General features: G+C 36.9%; 1 protein-coding gene across 1 annotated transcript; it reads right to left on the bottom strand.

The window, feature by feature from the left end:
* Positions 1-332: 332 nt before the first annotated feature.
* Positions 333-24132, bottom strand: kdr (kinase insert domain receptor (a type III receptor tyrosine kinase)). Its single transcript, XM_084091225.1, has 30 exons — positions 23867-24132; positions 21512-21608; positions 21124-21338; positions 20445-20566; positions 19374-19542; positions 18973-19109; positions 17598-17790; positions 17283-17400; positions 16903-17075; positions 16522-16678; positions 14402-14510; positions 13722-13830; positions 13270-13614; positions 12920-13066; positions 11908-12039; positions 9429-9535; positions 8902-9034; positions 8172-8276; positions 7970-8083; positions 7633-7721; positions 7209-7377; positions 6137-6228; positions 5894-6016; positions 5239-5350; positions 5032-5131; positions 4705-4810; positions 3729-3847; positions 3411-3495; positions 739-824; positions 333-654 (listed from the first exon to the last, which is right to left on the bottom strand). The coding sequence occupies exons 1-30, from the start codon at positions 23928-23930 to the stop codon at positions 438-440; spliced, it is 4044 nt and encodes a 1347-aa protein (XP_083947351.1). The 5' UTR covers positions 23931-24132; the 3' UTR covers positions 333-437.
* Positions 24133-25877: the final 1745 nt, after the last annotated feature.

The raw sequence follows: 25877 nt of genomic DNA on the forward strand, positions 1-25877 counted from the left end.
TTTGGATTAAACTTTATTCATATAGATTATTTTTACAATCTCTTTGTGAACTTTTTAAAGCATCAAAGTGGTAGTTGCGTGGACTGTCAATGGAGGAACAGAAAGCTCTCGGATTTCATCAAAAAGATCTTTCTGTTCCGAAGATGAACGAAAGTCTTTTCGGGTTTGGAACAACATGAGGTTGAGTAATTAATGACAGAATTGTCATTCATGGATGAACCTTCCCTTTAAGTTGTTACTTCATGAATATTTTGTAGTGGTCACCATTCATTTCATTTTATGGAAAAGTGCAGCTTGGACATTCTATTATAAATAACTAAAGAAAGAAAGTCTTCTGAGGGTGAGAAAATTATGTCTGAATTTTAATTGTTGGCTGAACTATTACATTAAAGTTTTGAATAACATAATAAGGAAGACTGTTTGAAGCTTTATAGATGTTAAACTGGAGGTGCACTATAACGGACCTCTGCACTGAACTTGTCGTTCCTCTTGGGCAGTGGAGGTTTCTTCCGAATGTCTCTCTTCAGGATCATCTCTTCGTTGGCATATATCGGGGCTTCAGCATCATCAGAGTGGTAACCAGATTGATAACCGCTGGTCTGATTGGACGATTCAGAAGCTAAAGACTCCTTACTCTTGCACCGCAGTAGTGGGCTGTGGATAAAAGCATGAACATGTTTATATGACTGTGGAATTGTCCTCATTTGTGACTGTACTGAGATCAGGATGAATTGTCACCTGAAATTGGGTGGTCTCTGCACCTGCCTATCCAAAGCTTTCATCTGATCACGTGATAAGCCCACTCCACAGTCCATGTGACCATTCTATAGGAATGGAAGATCATACAAAATTGACTCTTTTCATCATCATAAATAGGATTTTTGGGATGCAAAACCACAAATGTTTTATCAGATAACCTATATTTTGTTTCATATAGTAACATCTAAATGGTTTTACTGAAATAAAAACATTTAAAACATAAAAAATGTTTAAAAATAAATAAATAAATAAATATATATATATATATATATATATATATATAAAAAAAACACAATCTCCGTCATATTCTGTGACTGTGAAGAGTGCGAGCCCTCGCGCATCGTGCTGTGAAATACAGACGTCAAAACAAAAACAGTATGCAGGCGCAAGTCTGTTATATTGATGCGCAAACAAACCATGAATCTGTGCTCTCAATGCAATGATCGCACATCGTATTTATGCACAGACACATTTCACTACATTCAGTGCATTGTTTCCACACACATTTCGGATTATGTTTTGATTTGTCATGTGTTAAGTAATTCTTAATGGATCCTTGTAACTTTAGTGTGTTTATACAGTCAGGTCAAGGCAGTTTGTTTATCTTCATTTGGTCCTGTTCAAGCTCTTTGCTATTGCACTGTATACATACTATACGCTGAATTCTGAAGTTTTTTTAATATATTTTTTTTCCATGGGTGCTTTGGTGTGCATACATCTATTAATTTTTAAGGACACCTGAATTTACCTTGAAAAAAGCTTGCAGAAAATATATTGTTGTGAGAATCACCCTTCAATCTGAAGGGGTATTTTGCTGGATATAGCAAATGATGACACAAATGAGCATGTTAAACAAGATAAATGGTGTAATATATATATATGTATATATACAGTGAGGAAAATAAGTATTTGAACACCCTGCTATTTTGCAAGTTCTCCCATTTGGAAATCATGGAGGGGTCTGAAATTGTCATCGTAGGTGCATGTCCACTGTGAGAGACATAATCTAAATAAAAAAATCCAGAAATCACAATATATGATTTTTTTACTATTTATTTGTATGATACAGCTGCAAATAAGTATTTGAACACCTGTCTATCAGCTAGAATTCTGACCCTCAAAGACCCGTTAGTCTGCCTTTAAAATGTCCACCTCCACTCCATTTATTATCCTAAATTAGATGCACCTGTTTGAGGTCGTTAGCTGCATAAAGACACCTGTCCACCCCATACAATCAGTAAGAATCCAACTACTAACATGGCCAAGACCAAAGAGCTGTCCAAAGACACTAGAGACAAAATTGTACACCTCCACAAGGCTGGAAAGGGCTACGGGAAAATTGCCAAGCAGCTTGGTGAAAAAAGGTCCACTGTTGGAGCAATCATTAGAAAATGGAAGAAGCTAAACATGACTGTCAATCTCCCTCGGACTGGGGCTCCATGCAAGATCTCACCTCGTGGGGTCTCAATGATCCTAAGAAAGGTGAGAAATCAGCCCAGAACTACACGGGAGGAGCTGGTCAATGACCTGAAAAGAGCTGGGACCACCGTTTCCAAGGTTACTGTTGGTAATACACTAAGACGTCATGGTTTGAAATCATGCATGGCACGGAAGGTTCCCCTGCTTAAACCAGCACATGTCAAGGCCCGTCTTAAGTTTGCCAATGACCATTTGGATGATCCAGAGGAGTCATGGGAGAAAGTCATGTGGTCAGATGAGACCAAAATAGAACTTTTTGGTCATAATTCCACTAAACGTGTTTGGAGGAAGAAGAATGATGAGTACCATCCCAAGAACACCATCCCTACTGTGAAGCATGGGGGTGGTAGCATCATGCTTTGGGGGTGTTTTTCTGCACATGGGACAAGGCGACTGCACTGTATTAAGGAGAGGATGACCGGGGCCATGTATTGCGAGATTTTGGGGAACAACCTCCTTCCCTCAGTTAGAGCATTGAAGATGGGTCGAGGCTGGGTCTTCCAACATGACAATGACCCGAAGCACACAGCCAGGATAACCAAGGAGTGGCTCTGTAAGAAGCATATCAAGGTTCTGGCGTGGCCTAGCCAGTCTCCAGAACTAAACCCAATAGAGAATCTTTGGAGGGAGCTCAAACTCCGTGTTTCTCAGCGACAGCCCAGAAACCTGACTGATCTAGAGAAGATCTGTGTGGAGGAGTGGGCCAAAATCCCTCCTGCAGTGTGTGCAAACCTGGTGAAAAACTACAGGAAACGTTTGACCTCTGTAATTGCAAACAAAGGCTTCTGTACCAAATATTAACATTGATTTTCTCAGGTGTTCAAATACTTATTTGCAGCTGTATCATACAAATAAATAGTTAAAAAATCATACATTGTGATTTCTGGATATTTTTTTTTTTAGATTATGTCTCTCACAGTGGGCATGCACCTACGATGACAATTTCAGACCCCTCCATGATTTCTAAGTGGGAGAACTTGCAAAATAGCAGGGTGTTCAAATACTTATTTTCCTCACTGTATATATATATATATATATATATATATATATATATATATATATATATATTCTTTTTTTTTTTTTTTTTTTTTTGTAGCAGCAAAGTTTGTCCTTTCTACAATAAATGTTTATGGATCATGACCAGATGCTAGTAGTACACAGAGTTTATTTACCATTACTGCAGTGTGCTCCAGGGGAATGTCCACAAAAGTCATCATACTTATTGGCACACCACAACTGTCCATCTGATGTGGGAACCTGTCAGGAGAGGCACGGGTGGGACCACTGTTGCATTAGTTTGTCAAAGGAGAGATTAAGCAAGTTATATCCTCAAATGTCAGTTCTTGAATGTAGTGTGGACACAACAAAAGTCAACTCGGGTAGGGATAAGTATGAGTGCTTCAAAGGATATAATTAAATCTGATTAATTTTAGGTCTATGATGCCAACAACAGCTCAAAAACACCAGACCGAATAGTTACTGTAACTAACCCCAGAGCTGGAGCATTGTCATAGTGGAGCTGCGCCTCTGTGCTGCCTGCATAGCGTGTTCTTTTAGATGATTCTTCTTCCATCTCTCCATTTGTCAGTGGGATGTAGTCCTTTCCATCCTTAAACACAGGCAACAAATAATAATTCAATTAATTATAAATAGTCAAATAATTCAAATTGTCACATGAAAAATGGGATCACGTTCCATTATGTGGAAAAGCCACTTTCTTAAACATATTTTTGTCTTGTTTTCCAGTAAAAATATCTAATCATCCTTGAAACATGTGAGAAACTGCATAAGATATTATGATAACATAACGCGCCGACATATAGTGCTGTGGCACTTCGGGCGACCTGAGTTCGAGTCGCGGCTCACGGACCTTTCCCAATCCCATCCCCCACTCTCTCTCCCACTTCACTTACTGTCCTATCATAATAAAAATGCATTAATGCAAAAATGCCACACACAAAAAATACAAAAATAAATAATAAAAATAAAAATCTCTCTCTCTCTCTCTCTCTCTCTCTATATATATATATAAATAAATAAAAAATGAATAATGTTGCTACTAACTGTGGCAACTAACTGAAATAAGTGTAAGTTCAGGTATTAAAAAAGTACTGAAACTAAAAAAATTATAATTTAAGGGTAAAATTAAATTAAAAATCTAAATTAAAATGAAATAAAAGCCAATTCAAAATATTGACAAATACTACAATAGTATATAAATAATACTAAAATAACAAGTATTAATATATTATCTAAATGCACTTCGCATGTAAATATATTTTGGTTTAAGGATGTTTAGATATTTTTACTGGAAAACAAGACAAAAATACTGACTATATATACTATATACACAAATTATTCTTTTTTTTTTTTTTGCTTTGACGAAATACTTAAATTACTGATTCCTAAAAACATAAACTAGACAAAAAAACAAACAAAAGCAAAACACTTGGAGTCAAGTCTCACCTGTTGAGCGCTAGCCTGTAGCAGATTACCCAGATGCTCAACTAACTGAGTAAAGGTTGGCCTGTCTTTAGGTCGATCAAGCCAACAGTCCCGCATGGTCTGGTATCTGGAAGAATTTGACATGTTTTCACAAAAAACAGTATGAAAATACTTCTGTATCTCCAAAAGAATGAAACAAAATGTTAGGTACTACTTGCGCCCATTTTCTGTTGGAAACACTACGACTGGCATCGCCAGAACTACAAAAATCTAGATCCATAGTCGTCAAAGATGATTTTCAAAGATCTTCAATTTTACATCAATACTAAAACTGTGAAGTGTATTTACATCTCAGGTGTGGCGTAATCTGGAGCTCTCATTCTGGTTCCCTCCTTTAGTCGCCTACAGAAAGACTCATCAATGCACACACCTGGGTATGGAGACGCACCTGCACCAAAGGAGACGGGCCATCAGAACATGTCAGCTAACTAGAGTAGGTATATGTTGTCTAGTAAGCGATGTGATAATATTATGTTAATATCACTATTGTGTTACCAAGTGAGAAGATCTCCCAGAGCAGCACGCCAAAAGACCAAACATCACTCTGCGTGGTGTACACGCGGTCAAAAATGGTTTCAGGAGCCATCCACTTGAGAGGAAGACGAGCCTGCGATGATAGAAAGGAAATGCTCAAATGTAAGTTGGTCTATTTCAGGGGTTATCAAAGTGTGGGGCGCGCCGACAGCATGTCAGGGGAGGCGCGGAGTAGGGCTGGGTGATATGATGATGTCAATCGATAGTTTATCTGTGTAAATATATCCATGTAGCGCAGGACTGCTTAAATGCGATAGAGCAGCAAAGGAACATGGATGAATGAGGAGAAAGAGTGGGACATGCTTAATGATGAATTTTTTAAATAAACACAATAAACCACGACTGAGAACCGAATTTGGTACTGACATGCGGCTTTCCGTGGCGCGCATGAGTGCTGAATTCAGTTCACTTTCGCGGCTTTTTGCGCTTTAACGGTCAAAATGCCCGTCTTGGTGAGATTTCACGTAAACACAGTCAGTTTAAAGTGAAGTAAACAGGGTGAAATTATCCTTATATTGGATCCATGCATAAGGTCTTAAAGTGACAGCAGCCTCATTTAGGCCTGTCCTTAATGTTAATCAGTCAACAATAGAAATAGGAAATCAATCATCCTCACATCTCCTTTGCGGACGTAATCAGGGTCTTTATAAACGTCTCTGGCAAGCCCAAAGTCACATATCTTCACCACGTTGTTCTCAGAAAGTAGGATGTTTCTGGCTGCCAAGTCCCGGTGGATACACTACAAACACAAAGTAGCATTATGACTCAAGCAATTCTCTTCAATGATTAGTAAATGCTCAAGATCAATGTACTGTATACACACACACAAGTAGGCCCTGGTTGTGCGTTTCAGTTTTACCTTGCGAGAGGCTAGGAACTCCATGCCTTTGGCCACCTGAAAGCTATAGCTGATGAGATCCTCCATTGTCAGGTGATCCCAGTCTGAACTCTCTGTACATGAGCAGATGACACATATACATCTTAGGTCCTGTAAACATCTTTTTGTATTCATTAATTTAATTACATTTAATTTTACAGTGTAAATGAGGGCTTGATTCTGGGGGTAAAAATATTCCATACAGTTTCTCAAATAATGAGCTTATTGAATCTGCTTAATAGTTATAATTATTATTATTAATAATAAAATAATTATCTTGTTTATTTGGTTTATTTTTATTATTAATTACTTTGAAGTTCATTCTATTTAAATATATTTTCTTAATTTACAGTGTGAACATTTTGTTTTAAAAGTACAAAGTAATAATTAGAAAAAAATATTATTAATAATAAATAATTATGCTGTTTATTTTTTTTTGTGTCAATCTTATTTTTAATATCTTTATTAATTTGCAGTGTGACAAATTAATTTTAAAAGTACAAATACTCCTATTTTCTCAAATAATATGAGCTCATTAAAGCGAACTAATAATTCGAATTTTATTTTTATTAATAATAATAAATAATTATGCTGCTTATTTATTTACTTATTTTGGAGTTCATTTTATTTTTAATTTCTTTCTTAATTTGCAGTGTGACAAGTACAAATTTCCATGTAGTTTCGTAGTAACGAGCTCATCAAAGCTACTTAATAATTAGAATAACTATCTATCAATAATAAATTAATTAATTACGCTGTTTATTAATTTATCTTATCTTTTTTTATTTTGCTGTTAAATACGTTTTAGAGGAAGTACAGCATATCACACCCAAATGTATTTCATGTCACATACAGTACAATAAAAAAGGTTTTGTAATGTAACCTAAAAAATGTAGTTCATGTGGTAACATTTAAATTGCAATACTAATCAAAACATTTGATATAGTTTCCATAACTTTGTTAACTGCGCCATCTATGGCTTTAGTAGCTGCGAGTCCATAAACTTAAGAGTCTGAAGACAGTACAGTGTATCCAACAAACTAATATACTGTACCAAGTTCATCCTGCAGCTGGGTCGTGGAGGTCTGTTCTCCCATCTTGGTGCACACTGCGGTGCCGGTGCAGATGTCCAGTCGAGTGCTGGTTCCCAGACCCAGATCTCCCTCATGTAAATCCTCTTCCGGCTCTACCTCCCTCCTGCACGGCATCCGTGGCATCCGCTTCTGAGGAAACAAGACACGTGTGGATCAGTTTTCCGCTGCTGTTAGGCTAGTTGGTAAATTAGTAGGTTGTCAGGGTAAAGTAGCAACCCCTTCATAACACCTTTAACCTTGAACAACATTTAAAGGCCAAGCCAAGCACGCTCAATGTCTTCCATAAGGCTCTTGAATCAATCTGGCCACATCAGAAGACTGAAATCTTTGAAACCACATCACAGCTTGATTTTACAAGTTACACTAAGTTATGATGGAATTTACCTTGTAGGGACTGTACTCTCCTCGTTTGCTTTTTAAATAGCTGGAGAGGTTTCCGTTTTTACAGTATTCTACAATCACCATCAAGGGTCCTGAAGGAGTAAGAAAGAGAGAGAGAGAGAGGAAGAAGAGGCCTTTAATGTGGGCACATTGTGTTCTTCTCACAATGCACAACCACTTTTTTGACACATTTCTTACTATGACTGCACATTTTGAGGAGTAAATACACATTTACACACTTCCTGAACAGAACGTGCCTGCAACAAACTTCAAAGGAAAGGGAAGATTACAGAAGTAATTTCTGTCAATATCTGAGGGGAAATTTAAAAGGGAAACTCACCCCCTTGTTTAGTGCAGGCTCCTAGAAGGTTGACCACATTGAGATGGTGACCAATATGGATGAGGATCTTCAGCTCAGACATCAGAGCACGGTACTCGCTGGAGGTAGCGCCCTCTGTCGGAGATTGAGAATACTGCAGTCAGTTGTGTTAAATGGAAGATATTTGAAGCCAGTTTAAGGCCAGTCAACACATGCCTCATACCCTTGAGCATCTTCACTGCTACTGTAGTGCTGGTGGTGGCCTTCTCAATACCATATGCGATCGCCTCCACAACTTGACCAAATGCCCCTCTGCCCAGCGGCTCTCCTACAAAAATATGGTATTATACATTTGTGAACACTTACGTCTCTCTCTCTCTCTCTCTCTCTCTCTCTCTCTCTCTCTATATATATATATATATATATATATATATATAGTAACATTTATGTACAAAGATTTTAGCTGTTTGCAGGGGTTAAATTGGATCTTTAAAGATGTTGAAATCCTAAAATCGGATAGTGATTCAAGGCAAGTTATGATATGCTCCCCTCCCCATACCAAAGAAAAAAAAAACATGCATAAATTGTTCCACAACATTTTAACACCCTGTTATGCTACATGATGCATATATTTGCATATTTAAACAAATGATCATTCAAAATTAAATGCATGGATATACAGATACTGTAAATATAGATAAATAAAAACATATCACTTAAGTCTGTTACATACAGTATACATTGTTCCAGTAGTATGAATCTTGCTTTTTATGTAATGAACTTCAAAAGTTAAAAAAGTTAAATGAAGACTGTATTTCTAACTGCAGCATGAAAACCATGTTTTTTAATCAAAACTACTGAAAAGCCATTCAGGATCGATCTTGGCCAATTTGATTTAATTTATTTGGGCTTGTTTTTTATTGTTTTATTTCTCAGATTGAGCCAAGTCTCACCTAGCTTCAGTCTATCACGCGGGAATTCCCACTTGATTGCATCATAGGTCAGTCTCTCACAGTGCTCATCCATTGGCATATCATCGTCCAGAATGATTGACAGGTAGCCAGTTTTCAGATCTCCATCATTAGGCTGTGAGAGAGGGAAGAGGGAAGGATGGATGACAAAATGGAATGGAAATGGAGGTCAAAAGGAGAGAAAGAGCTTGTCTGAATGAAACTCTGTCCTGTTTGAGTCTCCTAGAATCAAGCCCTCATTATAAAGACACCCACTAATGAGTTACTGGAAGCCACTATCATACTCAGAGGCAGAATTAAGGCTGGGGTACAGTGGGCACTGGGGCCCATGGCTGGCTGGTGTACGTGATGCATCGCAGCAGAATGTGGGCAGAGCATACAATAGAGATGGCGTAAGCCAAGCCAGGGTAGTCAGATCTGATCAGTCAGAGGAGAGCGGAGAGAGCGCCTGTGCGTGTAAATGAGAGAGTGGGAGAAAACAAGGAAAAGGGAAATTGATGGAATGTTACCCGCTTCCTGTTGCGGATGACAAAGACGATGAGGAGCCAGAGGAACATGGCGATGACAACGGCACCAATAGGCATGATCAATTCCACGTTCATATTATCTTCTGCACCTGTGGGATCAATAAGAAATCACAAACAAAGATGACACACAAAGACATTTAAAAAAAGATTTAACCAAAACAACCTAAATAGAATGATAAATAGAACGAACGACACCGATAGATAGAACTTTAGACGGACGGACTAGACTGACCCATCGACAGAGAGACAGACAGACAGATACTTTAATAAATATTAATAGTGAATATATGACATGAATTGGCATATTTGTGTGCCGGTTTGATACTAATTGGGTAAAAAAAATTTAATTAACCATATGATTTAACCAGATAAATATTTTATTTTGGAGAGAAACTGGAAAAATGCTTCTTAGTTTTATATTAGAGCGAAGAAAGGCTGGAATTGCCTGGACAAACCTAGTTTACAGGAAATATTTGTATGCTGTTGGGCGTGTATGATGGCTCCAGGAGCAAAGAATGTGAATTGTTTGCTGACCTGATATTACATCCAATCAAAATAAGCCTGAAGAGCGAACAGCAACATGAAGCCAAAGTCCACCAGTAGGAACCGATTCACATTAGATAAAAAGTATCATGTTCTTTTCTATACTAGAACATGCAACTGGTCAATCAATCATTATATGTAGATTATTTAGTTTATTTCTCTCTCCCTTCCTCTCTTTTACTCTTTCTTTCTCCTTGTGGGAACGGTGCTGTTAGTGAATATGACTGCCGCCTGACAGTCGCATTTGCAGTGACAATGAGAAAGAGTGATGGCGAGAGAGTAGTCACGTACACATGGAGTATGTCTCTGTTATTTGTGTGCCTCTGTGCTCTCTGTCCTTTATGTGTGTGAGGCAAGAGACGGAACCATACCATACCGTGTGTTGAAGAGTATATACAATAATCAACATTTGAAGTGGATCAAAAAAGTTAAATCAAAGTTGTCCTAAGACAAGAACGGGTATTTTTCAAAATTCATGTACAACTTTGATGAAAGGTTTTTATCGACTTCAAATGTTGACATATACATATATGTATATGAGAGAGAGAGAGAGAGAGAGAGAGAGAGAGAGAGAGAGAGAGAGAGAGAGAGAGAGAGAGAGAGAGAGAGAGAGAGAGAGAGAGAGAGAGAGGCGTCTCTCTCTTTTGTCTTCTGGGATTTTGCTTTGTTTTCTTTTAGCACTCCCTAAAGGATGTACACTAACAGAGCCCCCTTCCTGACGGACTAAAAAGAGAGCTATTTTTGCCACAGGGTCTTGATTAAAACAAAATCTCAACGAGGATAAAAGTCAGTGGGAGACTGAGCTTGCCTCACACCCATGATACGTCTCTGAACATCTCCTCTTAAAATGGGATCTTTAATAGTTTGGCTACCTTCACACCTCCCTTCAAAACTGACAAACTATGAATCTCTACCTGCCATGTTTTGGTATAAGAAACATTTGCACTACCATTTAAAAGTTTGGGGGTCAATAATATATATATATATATTTTTTTTTTTTAAAGAAATGAATACTTTTTTTATCAAAATTGATCAAAAGTAACACTTATAACGTTACAAACGATTTCAATTTCAAATAAATGTTTTTTTTTTAACCTTTCAATTCATCAAAGAATCCCGAGGGGGGGAAGCACTGTTTCCATAAAAATATTAAGCAGCACAACTGTTTTCAACAATGATGATAATAATGAATGTTTATTGAGCAGCAAATCAGCATATTACAATGATTTCTGAAGGATCATGTGACACTGAAGACTGGAGTAATGATGCTGAAAATTCTGCTTTGCCATCACAGAAATAAATTACATTTTAAAATATATTAAAATAGAAAACCGTTATTTTAACATACTATTTAATATAACTGTTTTACTGTTTTTTTTTAGGAAATAAATGCAGCCTTAAGGACAATTTACATAGAACACGTTTTGAACAAAATGCACTCTTGAGACGTGTTTTTTAAAAGTTGAACTTCTTTTAACACCGTTTTTTAGAATGGTGTTTCATGCGTGAGATGCTACACAAGATGCAAGACACGAGCGCAATGGTCAAACGCGTTTACATAGAAAAACAATGGAAAAGCAGCGCAGTGGAATGCAAAACGTTCTGTGTGAATGGATGTTTAGTGAGCATGAGAGACTTCTTGCAAAAACATTTAAAAAATCTTACGACTCCCAACTTTTGAACAGTAGTGTATATGTGGCAAAAATTACTACCATTTATATATTTGTAAAGATAAAGACTAAATCATAATATCAAGATCTATTAGTGTTAGACATAGGGGGCAATTGTAATATTCCAAGAATAAATTATAATAAAATTCTGCACAACTTTACAGAAAAAATGTATATGTCCTAACTGCCCTATCTTCAACAATAAAAAATAAAATAAATCAAGCAGTGAGCTTTGTCTACAGACTCACCATCCACAGTGATATGAGCCTCGTCATAGTCACAGCCCAGCTGGTTACAGGCTGTGCATATGTAAAGACCACTGTCCTCTTTTTTCACCCGTTGGATGGTCAAGACACGATTTGACCTCTTCAGAATCACACCTGACAACAGAAAAGCATGAAAAGTCACTAAACTAGTCACCCCTCAGAGACAGTTTCAGACGATATTTTTTTTCTGTAAAGCACACATTAACACCAAACTGATTTTATGATGAGATTCAGTGTAACTTAACAATAAACGAATAATTGACTCAAGCCTTAGAATAGTGGTCAAACTATAATTGTATTTTAAATCAGATTTGCCTTCAACATGTGAAACAGATCTGAGAAGCAAACTAAATGATGGAATACACTACATGTATGAACAGATTTTAAAACTCTAAGGATCATACACTTATCGTTTTTGTAAATGGTTACAGAGAAAAACTGGGCATCATACACTAAAAAAAGGCAGAAGATCACACACTATCAGACTTTAAAGTCCTCCCTAACACAGCGAACTCACGCAGAAACATACGCCTGTGTAACATACGAGTGTACATACGAGTGTAAGGAGATGCATGACATACGAGTGTAAGGAGATGCATGACAAATGAAAACAATGTGTTTAAAATCCTAACAAAAGATCAAACATGTTTGATATCCTCCAACTGTATGGATTCATAGACTGAAGATTAAAAATAGTGTCTACCCATCATACAATACGTGATTTTCTGTGAAATCTGTCAACTCCGACTGTTCAAAATCTGCAGACTGGCTCTGGCCTTCGGCAACTAGTGTCGACTCATCCACAGTGTTATTTTAGTTTTATTTATATAGCATTATAATAGCACTGCAAATTGGGGCCAAAATTCTGTGTAGTGTATTCCAGCCTTAAGAGAATTGTCCTACTCTTCAGGACAATACTGAGGATATAGAGAGGGTAGTTTATGCTTACACCTAGCATTTTTTTGTACATCTACAGATGTTTTATTTTGCGCACCTGATCCCTCCATGACGGTCTGGTTGTCTTTAGTCCAAACTACAGTAGGGGTTGGTGTGCCGGTCACCTCACACTCTAGAGTGGTAGAGTCACTCACATTCACTCTCTGGTTAGTCAGATTGGTCACAATTCTTGACATCTCAAGAGCTGCGGAAAGATATAAACTGATGCACATTCAAGCTTGCACATGATTTCTGCAATATATCCCATCTGAACAACCAAACTGAAGCAAGCAGGAATTAAATATAGTCCATTAAGTGTGTAATTTCATCACCGAACTAATTCAATTACACAAATAGTGACTGTTTTTAAACATGTTTCCTGAACACTATGTAAAGCTATCGACTAACCTCTGAGCTTGAGGTTGTGAAGCAAGCAGGTTCTCTCACTGGTGCCCACGTTTTCCACTTGGCAAGCGTACAGGCCTTGGTCCATCAAAGAGGCATTGGGTATGGGCAGGTCCAGCGTTGCATTGGTGCCCTGCAGGCCTGATATGGTGACATTGGGCTGGTGGAAAGGTGACAGGGTGAGGGTATCACAAGGCATGGCCGCTGGAAGGGCATCAGGGTTGGCTACATTTGTTACCCGATACCAACGTAAGTTGGAGTACAGCAGTCGGTCGGCTACACAGCGCATTACCACGTCCTCTCCCTCAATAGGGCTGCTGGAGGGGAGCACGCTTAGGTTGAGGAAACCTGTGAAGATGACAAAAATAACGAAAAGTTCAGATTTTATCACTTCAATTGCAATAGGTTAATTTGGGATGTACTGTGGAGATTGTCTCTGGTTTGGAAGCACTCACGAGTTACTTGAAATACAATGACTCGCTCTTCTTCTCCCATCTTATTGGTGGCAAGGCACCTGTAGAGGGCATGATCAACTGCTTTCTGGATCTTCAATGAGCTGATGGTCTATGTGAGAACACACAATACACCAAAACAGGCAGTGGATGATTTTAAAAATATAATTATAACCAGATTCACCAAGATTAACCACTAATTAAGTGGGGTCCAAAAGTCTCGGACTTGCATTTTCATTAAAAATCAGAAAATTTATTTAAAACAATAATTTCATACATCATTTTGAAATGTCTTTGTATTTGGTTTGTCTTTATGCTTTAATGGCAGCTGTACTCGAGCTGCGTGAACTCAACAAGTTTGAATAAAACCTGACGATCATGATTTGAGTATTTCCAAAGAGCATATTGAGCTTCAATAGAAGCAAATACATCTGACTGTCTGTACAAAGCAGAATACATTTGCTTATTTGATTAGTGACCTAGAAATAGTGCATGGATCTTAAATATTTTTTGTTTCCTTTACATCTTTTTTTCAGGTTTATTACCAGGTTTAAATAAGATTTTGAATCCCAGTCTCAGACATTACAAACCAACTGTATATATTATGCTTCCAATTTATTTATTTTATTTATTTTCTTTGCACGTTCGAAGGCTGAGCTAAACACAGCACAGTTCTGGTTTACCAGAGAGCGTTCAATGACAGATGTGGGGCTGATGATGGGATTCTTCCCTGTGTTGTTTGATATCTCCCTCCACTTGTCACAGTTCACCACACTCTGGTCTGACTTTGGTCTGAGAGTAAAAGATAAAACATTAAAAGTTATTTATTATTTAGATTTTTTTTGTCACAACAATAATAATTATTTAAAAATGTATAAATTACTTTGAAATACTTTGTAAATGTTCATGTTTTCCAGGTCTGCAAAACACATTTAAAATATTGCACAATATTGAATAGTGTAGTATCAATATTGTTGGCTCTGTGAAGAATTGCTTAATGGTCTTCTAATGTAAGTCACTTTGAATAAAATGATCTCTTAAATGCATAAATGTAAAGACTACCATTCAAAAGTTTTGGGGTCACTAATATTTTTCACAAAAAAATGTGTAATAAAATAAATAAATGTTACAGTTAAAAAACGTATAATTATGGAAAAACAAGCATTTTATATTAACATTTTACAATTGAGGATCCATATCTCAAAAGAGAAAACACAAAAAATAAACATCTATTTATCTACACATCTCCAGCAGGAACAGGAAAAATGGAAAAACATTAAACTGGATCCTAAACAACAATGCATCTATTATTAACGGTCTAAATTTAGACCATCCCATAGCTGTTCTCAGATCTACTGTACAGTAATTCCACTTCTGCCACACATATTTATGATGAGCAATAGGAATATTATATGCCATGTCAATAAACAGACTTTGGGTTTAGACTTGGGTTTGACATCAGCACCTCATGTAGGTTAGCCATGGAAGACGAGACAGAGAACAGAGAAAGAGAGGAAAGAGGAAAAAGGAAAAAGGAAGGTGGGGGGGGGGGGTAAATAAGTACTTACAGTAAATAAGTACTGAGAAATATTAATTAACTACATGCACTTACTACAGCGTTACGGTTAGGGTTGTAGTAACATGTAACAATGTCACCTTAAAAGAAAGTGTTGCCAAAAAGACAAACACAAAAATAGGTCACATAAAAGCTGCAATGAAAGATGGTTTAACTCTTGTTTGTAGGATACAGTGACAGACATTGTGCTATTTTCATGTCTGATCAAGGACACAGGTTTTGAATGTGTCTGCTTTTAGAACAACAGGAAGCTGTGATGAGGACTACGGAAGTAGGTGAGGCTGCAATCTGAAGATAAGGCTTGTGTAATGCCTGGTCCTGAACACTCATTACATGATCACAACATCCTTGGAAGTGATGTTCTGTGTATGCAGGCTGCCAATCAAAGTCACAAGTCAACCAAAACTCACAGTAGCTGATTTCTAAGTCCTCTCTTTTTGGCCCAATCACAACAGTTGTTTCCGGATGAATGCCCAATTAGAGCACATCATGATGAATGGATTTTATTCAGTGCATATTTTGTCAGCAAAAACAATGACTTACAATATTGCCATCAATCTAAACAAGGTAAATGACTTTCCCATACAAATACAGGAAGAAACTTTTAATTTATAGCTTTCTTTCTAGCTTTCTTTCTGAATGACAGGTTTTGCTATAGGTAAATGTTTTTGGGGCCATGGAAATTCAGTTTTTGTTGTGATCTACATGTTTCAGCATTTGGATTGCATTTCATCACAAATGAGGAATATCACGAGTAGATATGAAAATGCAGAAATGTAAAGAAACGAGAGAACAAGAAACATACTCTACATATGTTTAGGTATTATGTTAGATGTTAGATATTTTTAATATTAGATATTATAATATAATACAATGTGATTAAAGATGAAATGAGCACTTTGCATTGAAGCAAAAAATAATATGTTGGTAAAACTCAATTTTAAAAATTACATCCACTGTGATGTGATGTGCAACTGATATCTAAGGGATAATTTTTTACGTACTTTATAACCTTAAAATGACATTAATTTGTCTAACCTAATTTAGTCATGTTAATTGAGTTATATTCAGTAATATTTTGACCAGTTAATTTAGATGTTACCACATGAAGCAGATTTATCTAACATTATCTGACAAAACTATTTTTGACAGTCTAAATTCTTAGCTGTATTATAAAGGTTACATTTGAATCAAAACAAGAAGACAGCATCAAATCATGTGACTTACAGAAATCTGATTAGGCAGTCCTCTTTGGGCATCCACTGCCATTTTATTGTGACAGGGCTGGATCCTCCGCTAACAGTGCATCTGAGTGTAGGACTACTGCCGTACATATGGACATCACGATCCAACGGCACTTCCTTCTCAAAGATCTTAGGGTGAACTGAACATATAAACCCACAAGTTAATACAGTCAAGTCAAGTCAAGTCAAGTCAAGTCAAGAGAAGAGAAGAGAAGAGAAGAGAAGAGAAGAGAAGAGAAGAGAAGAGAAGAGAAGAGAAGAGAAGAGAAGAGGAGAAGAGAAGAGAAGAGAAGAGAAGAGAAGAGAAGAGAAGAGAAGAGAAGAGAAGAGAAGAGAAGAGAAGAGAAGAGAAGAGATTCATTACCATGAACCAATAGTTGAAATGTTCTTTTCTGCTCCTCCTTGGTAATCTTATTTGTTAAGACAACAGTATAATTCCCAGCATCCTTCTCTGTAACACCATATATAGTGAGAGATCCTTTGTTAGGCTTCATCCTGTACTCATCCTTCCACACTATCAGCTGATCATTCTTATACCTGGATGGTCAAGAGCGAAAGAAAGCTTAATGCAAGTTCATTCTGACTAACACAAACAGTTCTAATCTATTCTTTATAGGCACTATATATATATATATATATATATATATATATATATATATATATATATATATATATATAGTACACACACACATACGTACATACACACACACATACGTACATACACACAAGTAACACTCCACTTACCACTTGACAGAAGGCTCTGGATAAGCATAATATTTAACAAAGATTTTTGCCTCTTCCTGGCCAGCATTTGCCTCCACAGTCTGAAACAACTGATCATTGAGCGCTATAAATGGTTTCTCTGAAATATCAATCGATATGTTAGAACAAATGATATTAAAACATTGTATTTTGTATTATTTGTATTGTAAAACATATGGTCTTTATGCTACCATATGCCAGCAACTTATAACTGGCCTTGGTGTGCCAGCAACACTAAAGTTTGAAATTATATAATGCTTTTTTTGTTGCTAAGTGGTTATTCCTAAAAGTACATACCATAGACGATGAGGGATGCTCGGGAAATCATGTGCATCTGACCACTAGAGGCTGTACATATATACTCTCCTGTGTCATTTATGGTCACATTCTCTACAATGAGCGTATTGGACAGTTCTAAGGAGTTCCACAGCTTCTTCTTGTAGGACCTGGTCTCATAGCGTGACCTTGGCATTGAGCTGTTGACACTTCTCTGCAGGAGGTGAGAGAGACGACTTAAATCCACCAGAGAAATGCATGATGTTATTTATGAAACTGCATTTCAACAAAATCAGCTGAACTGGTCTGGACTGGATGGATTTGAATTGAACTGAATTTATGCTTCAAGTGTCTTCAGTAAAACATAAATGTCAGCATTACTAAGTAATAGGGGTTGAATGACTTTAGATTTTTTTAAAGTCAACATTTATGTGATGAAAGTCGAGTCAACGTCGTCTAGTCGCTGATGACGTCATTAATGAACAAATAAGCCTGAACCTCGAGCTGAGACTCGAACGTGTGTTGCCTTGTGCACAGCTATGGCATATGACACAGCGCTGCCCACAAGGCTATTGCTCCTATATAACAGCTTATTTTTATCACAGCATTAGTGAGAGAGCGATTGTGTTTGAATTAATTCTACCTGGCAGAGTTTCTACTAATAGTGAAGCTGTGGGTTTTAGTTACTAAGAAATATATGCTATTTTACTGATAAATCACAGTGTTGACAATACATTTCTCCGGTACTGAATGTTTCCGTGTGCACACGTTCTGAAAGTGACGTGCAAGCTACTGTCTGTATGTGTGTTACAAAGCTTCAGCGCATTAGTTTAGAATGGTGATTAACTTGCGTGTACAATAAGCTATTTAAAACGTGCATTCACCTGATCAATTTTGAGCATCCAGGTGTATAATCAAACATGTCTTGTGGAGCACTCCCGGAGTATGCATTTATTTGTCATTTTAACTGTTGGAAACGGAGCATTAAAGTGGACTTCAAATATTTCTTATCCTGATGCGCCCTCTATAGGCCAAGATCAGCAACTAGACGACGTCAAGCTTAAAGCGTAATGGCAGAGCATTAAAGTCAACTAGTCTGTGTAACCCCTACTAAGTAGCCAGATATTGACAGTCACACAGAAGATTGGCTGATGATACATTTTAAAGGATGTTTTGGGTCAATACAAGTCAATAAAGACATAGCAGACATTTTTTGTTTAGACTGTTTCTGGCTGTTTTTCCATCGCCGGACATTGCGAAACATATGTAGAGAACAGGAAGGAGACAAGTAAAAAAACAGGGGCTGGTCTAGTTCTTTTCTTTGGTAATCAAGATTATGCCACAAATGGTGCCGACTGAGGTTAACTTGTATTGAACATTTCTCTAAGTCACTGACCTTCTCATGTGGGAAGGTCCACTGAAAGTCGATTCCCACATTGAGCTCGGTGTGAGCAGTGCAGTTCAACATTAGCCTCTCCCCTACCGTCAGCCTCTCATGAGCTGGACTCAGGGTGAGGTCATGGATCTTGTATCCTGCGGATGAGGGAAGGGGTGTAAGGGACGTGCCGGGTGGAGCATTGTTCTCTTGAGACCAGGGCAGCTGATCTCACACCAGACTGTTCAACAGTCTCAACAAATAATTCTGAAACATGCAATCTCGCCTCCTCAAAAACAAAAGTTTGATCAATTTCTGACATGCTTGCAAAACTGAAATAAATGATTGGTTAGATGTACAAGCCTCATACTGTACTTCAAGCAACATTCACTTGCCCAAAATAACTTTTTTTTTTTGCTTACCTACAACAGCCACAATGTAAGGTGAGGACTGATAGGTCTCGTTTCGAATAATGGTTTGGCAGTAGACCACGCCAGCATAGCTGACCACATGACTAGGCAGGATAAAACCCTTCTTGCTATCCCAGATGACCTCTATCCCATCAGTGGTCAGTTCTTTTACTGGATACTTCTGTTGGGCAGACACCACAAACATTCTTCACATCATATCACCGGCAGCGAATCACACAACAGGGATCTTGATGAGTAAGCACTAAATATTTTATAGTCATACATTTCATATATATATGGATCTGAAGTCAACAGAAAAGACCTATACATATAGCTACATTTAAATCATTTTGAAAAAGAAAACAAAAAACTTCCCATACAAAGCAATTTTCACAATGTTCACTACTGTTCAAAAGTTTGGGGTCAGTAAGATTCTTTTTTAAGGAAAAAAGTACTTTTATTCAGTAAGGACGCAAAACCTTGGCACCGTTACAAACAAAATTATATTCATCAAAGAATGAAAAAATGCATCATGGTTTCCACAAATATATTAAGCAGCACAACAGTTTTCAACATTGATTATAATTGAGTTTCTTGAGCAGCAAATCAGCATATTAGAATGATTTCTGAAGCATCATGTGACACTGAAGACTTGAGTAATGATGCTGAAAATTCAGCTTTGCCATCACAGGAATAAATTACATTTTAAAATATATTAAAATAGAAAACAGTTATTTTAAATTGTATTATTATTTCACAATATTACTGCTTTACTGTATCAAATAAATGCAGCCTTGCAGCATAAGAGACTTCTTTCAAAAACATTAAAACATCTTACAGAACCCAAACTTGTGAACAATAATGTAGTTTGTATGATATGGATGATCTTTGCTGAACTCCCTTTAAAGTTATGTACACAACATAACAACATCTAAATGGTTTTTAAGTCACAAATATTATTTAACATTACTGAATCATCCTAAATATATTAAATTACACCGACAAAACTAAATCTAGGGTTAGATCAAATGGAAATAGCTCCCCACTTTTTACAGTGTAGGGTGTGTGTGTAGAAATACTCACTGTATACAGTGTGACATTTAGGTTCTCCACAGATACCAGACAGGGAATGACCACCTGTTCTCCCTCCCGAATGAACACCACATCATAATCTTGAGCCATTCGGACAAATGGCGTCCGATAATCTAAAAACATAGGCATGTCTGGTATTTATACTTAACCAACAACCAGATATTTACAAACCACACGCAGAAAAGATGAAGTTGCCATAATCTAGTATAATTTGACATATCTCTATACTAAATACACTCTTTTGATAGTATAAGAGATACGACACTACTAACAAACAGTTATGAAACCTGATTATCAAATGTGAATAGGTATGAAATGCAGTGCAAGTTCGCACACAACCACAGTTGCACTAACCAACACTTAAAAACAAGCAACTTAAAACAAACCAATTCCTATATATTTTGTCTGTCTGGACAAACAGTTTACAGGTCAAAGGGGAAGTAAAATGTGGTGGTGCCACTAGAGTGAAGAGGTTATGAAGAATGAGGAGGTCAGAAGGTTATCCTGAAAACAACAAAGGAAGTATGCGATGAACACATTTTTGTAACATTCCGACTTTCTCTCCCATTCTCTCTGGAAGACAGTGAGAGAGAGAGTGGGAACACTATGAAAAATGTGCTCATCTTTTTGTTGAAAATTTGTCCAACGAGATTACACACGAAAATCATACCTTGTATGAAGACATATACAGCTACAGAAGTCTTCCCATCTTCTATAGGCAGGCTTTTATAGAAGCAGCGGTACTCTCCCGTCTCATTGGCTACTGCTTTGGAGAGCGTTAAAGTGCTACAGAATAGTCCATCACCACTACAGTCTGATGTGGTGAGCCGGGTTTCAGAACGGGATCGGCTGTGAGGTGTAGACCACTCCAGGATCTGCTGCCCCCTGTGTAACAGGTAGAAAAGACTAGTGTCAGAAATGTATTCTAACAAAAATGACATTCTTTACTTTTTGTTTTTACCATCAAAAACCAAATAGATAACAAAAGCAGCACCCTTTTCCCAGCTTATGAGAAAAAAGTACAGACAGAACTGCTCTTCTCCAGAAGCAACGCTTACCTGCACGTGATCTCCAGTGTATTTGAAGCATTGATTTTGAGAGTTTTCTCAGTGATGTTTAAGGTTGGAGGATCCGGCACAAACCTGAGCTCTATCGCTACAAGAAAAAGAAAAAACACATCCAGAATGCTTTGTTTAAGAATAAGCTGCTGATAATCACATGCATATACTCGCATACAATTAAAATCACTGAGTGATTTAAATCATGACTTTAGTGGATGAGATATTCATATACTCTTACACTGACTGGTCTAATTTATTACTAATGCAAATAACTTATTTAGTTTGGATGAAATGTTTTTTTATTAATGAAAAATATACGAATATTACGCTATAAAGTGCAATAAAGAAACAAATTTTACCAGATTTCTGCTGTTTATCTTATTTTATTTTATTAAACCAACTTAAACCAAGAAAGACACAAAACATCCAGTGTAAATTTTAATCTAGACAACATATAACAATATTTCACATTAAAACTAAACACTGGACACTAGGACTGCCATCCTCAGAGCAATAAACCACTGAGAATATGGCTGTAATATATCACATTAACATCAAGACTAAATAAACTTTAAGAGGAGTACAACATGCACCTTTCCTAGGATCTCCCTAGTGCTTTTAACATGGTTAATATTAATCCCAGAACAATTTAGTTTATTAACAAACTTAATCTCCATCTTCATCTAAAAGCGACTCCCTTTTCTCTTTTTATCTTTATGCTTGTAACACACATAAAGTGACTGTGTGTGAGCCATTTGACAGCTTTAGCTCGACCATCAGGCTAAATCTGCAGCTTCATTATCAACAAACCACAAAAAATATATGTCTGAAAAAAGTGCAGTCAAAAAATAAATTGTGCTGGTCAGCGACTCAAACTAACAGTCAAACCACTGCTTGTCTCTGTGCATAAGCATGGATTCACAGTCAATCAGGAGAGCACAAGAGCGGTGAGGACCATGAATGCCTGTCCGTTGCTTGGCCTGGTTTTACATTGGATGTAGACGTGTAGAACAGCACAGAATGGCATAGAGCAGAGTGATGTGGGACCCTGGGATATTTTTCCACTGGAGCTGCAAGTGCAGCACAGAGGCCTGGATGTGTCAAAACAGGAAGCCTGGGCAGATGGGCCGGGGCCAGGCTAAATGGCCCCACGCACCAAAACCTGAGGTGGGATTCCTGCTCCAGAGGAACTAGAACTGGGAACACACACTCTTATGGACACACACAATCATGCTAAAATACATGCACTCCATGGAGACTTACTTATTCAACTGTTTGTTTTAACATCAAATGGCCAGACACTGAAAACATTTCAAACAACAATGGCGGCAAAGGCTTAATTGTATCTGATGAATAAGAGTGAACTGAAGGAATTACAAGATAAGGGCAAGGAAGAATAGGAAGTTTTATTTTTAACTTTTCTAAAAGCAAAAATCTCTCACTAGATCCCATAAAAAATAAAAAATAAAACATATTATAAGGGCTACTGAAACAACTCTGTTACTATTTTACATGTATTTTTTGTTACATAGCCTAAATATTAGCTCCTAAACCTGGTGTATAGATTTAAGCTCTGGCTCTATTTACTTTAAAAAGCAACAATACAACAACAATGTTACAAGTACTGCATAATTTAACATACAAACCATTATATGCTATATAAAATGTACTGACAATAATATTGATTAAATTATGTAAAACCACATGATGACTTACATTTTAACTAAACTGACTTCTACAACTGTAACCAATAGGCAGAGCACATATGTTACCCAAACAAACACAAAACACCATTAGAAAAACACAACACTAAAATAAAGCTATAACTAAATAACATAAAGGCAACATAAAACAAAAACTGTATATAACTCATTAGAATAATAAAACAAATGTTAAAATTTGTTCATGGAATTCTGTGGATGCTTATTCCCATTATTTTATCTGTCGCAAATATTTTTTGAATAGTTGAAAAATAGCATAGCCTATGAATTACCTTTTTTTTAATAAATAAAAAGTATGAATCACTTTACAATTTAGGCCTATAGAGCATTTAATTTTTTTTAGTAGGCTATTCTAAAAATATCTACTATTTACTACAGATACAATTACGGGAGAAAGTGATAAAAAATAATAGCTACAGTTGTTTCAAATCAACAACAGGTGTAGGCCTACACTTAACATTTTAATACGAGATTTTATAATGCATAATTATGCCTATAGCCTACATGAGCTGAAACTCAGCAACTGCAAACAGTGCGTTCAATTGCCAATTAACAATGAGTTGAATGTAATGGTGAGAAAGGTAATGATGACGTGAGCATTTGTGTATTTAATTAGATGTTTATGTCATACCTATAACCAAGTTGATGGTTAAGAGGATGTCGACGAGAGAAAGCACATAAGATGTCTTTGCCATCGCCCGACAGAAACGCTGGAATGTCCCGGCATGAAACCAAAATTCAGACTCCTTAACTCCTCATCACGATTATACGACACAGTTGTGCACTTTAAGATAGGTTTAAATCCTTAAAGGAAAATAAATCCTTGTGCTGTTCTGAGTTTTCCCCCTGATTGAGACCTGTTGCGCGCTCACTGATGGATTCGTGCGCTAGATGTGCGCGTGACTAAAGTGCGCTGATTGGGAGGAAGACGAGGGAGGAGCGCTTATCAAATATATGACCGTTCTTTTAATGTCCATAGACTTCAGAGGCCGAAGGTCCCAAGAACATAGATCTTCAGAACAGTCTAAATCACTTTATCAGAGATCAATTACGATAGGGGACCTAACTCAATCAAGAAGTGAAGATATGGAAAATGCACAATTTCCACTAAACAAATGCCTTTCATGCCGGGGTGAGAATTACGGTGGGTTGGGGGTTCTAACCCCTCAATTAAGGTTTAATCATCATGGTCCAAAGAAAGTTGGATGGATTTTTTTTTTTTAAATGGAGAATTAAGTGTTTTCTTTAAAGGTGTGGGTATTCGAAAGTGTTAAGCTGAGTTGAGCATTAACATGACATAAAAGTCATGAGGGACTTTCTTTGTTTAGCAGAACCTTCCAATAAACTGGCTAACCTTGTGTTTAGTTGAGCAAATTTAATTGTAGGCATTACTCTAGCAAAAGATATATATAGCCTATCTAAATTGAAATAATCACTCTAATGGTGACTTGAAACGTAACACAAATAAATATAATCAAAAACACACAGAGCTAAAACATCTATTAATTCTGGATGACAAATATTTACATCATCCTAAATTCACATTCTTTAACCAAAAACACAAATTATTCAAGTGCAAGGGATTTTGAGTGATGCTCAGAAGTCACCACCAAACTTGGTGGACGGGATGCTGTCCCTGGTTTGGGCAAGGCCAATCTGGGGGTAACGGGAGATCACCCTAGCACTTTAAGTCAGATTTATTTAATGAAAATTTCTATGACAGTTTGTATTTCATGCGTAAACAAGCACGAAAATAAATAAATAGATTAAAAAAAGCAAAAGTTTCATTACAAGTTTTTTGAGTGCGCTAAATAGACATGCAATCCCAATCTCATGAACAAATGTAACTATTTTCTTAGTTTTTGATTTTGTACGAAATCAAGTGTTTGATTTTTAGTTTAAAAAAGTAAACATTCTTAAGTAAAAAAATTTTTTATTAAAAGACATTAAAAAGATGTATTTTAAAAGTAGAGGGGCCAAAGACAATTTTGGTTTCTGACAGAAATTCCTTTTTTATTGACATTTTCACTGATCTCAGTCAAACAGAAATAATAGGAACTGATTCTAGTATCAGAATGGCACCTTTAGAGGTTTTATTTATTTTTTATAATCAGGATAATTAGAATAAATTCTGTACATTTCTAAATACTTAACTCATTGAATATCTCCACCTGGACCGCCTTCTGAATAATTTAGTGAAAGAAATGCTACATTTTGGCTTATGTGTAAACGACTAGCAGATTCATTTTGCAGAGGAAGACACTCTGACCATTCCATTGTCTGTAAACAATCTGTGTGGCCATGCTTCCTGTACTGTAAAGTGTTACAGGACAATCATTAACAGTATTTCTGTTCCCCCGTCTCTGGAGGTAAGGAGGCTGGCAGAATACTGGTAACCTCCCTTGTTTTTCCAGCAAGCTGAGATAGAATGTCCCAGAGAATCTGTCTGTGGGATATGGGTGGATCCAAAGGATAAAACTGGAAAGGGAGGGGGGTTACCTTTTGTTGTGTAACAGTAAGCCGTATGACACAGGACATCTCCAGGCAAACAATGCACTAAGGCCATATATTGCGCATGAGTGACGGACAGTATCAAGTCTTGGTTGTTTACAGTGGTTACACTGTATGATGAATTTATGGTG

The sequence above is a fragment of the Abramis brama genome (genome assembly GCF_963993115.1).
Source record: "Abramis brama genome assembly, chromosome: 18".
Classification (NCBI taxonomy): Eukaryota; Metazoa; Chordata; class Actinopteri; order Cypriniformes; family Leuciscidae; genus Abramis; species Abramis brama.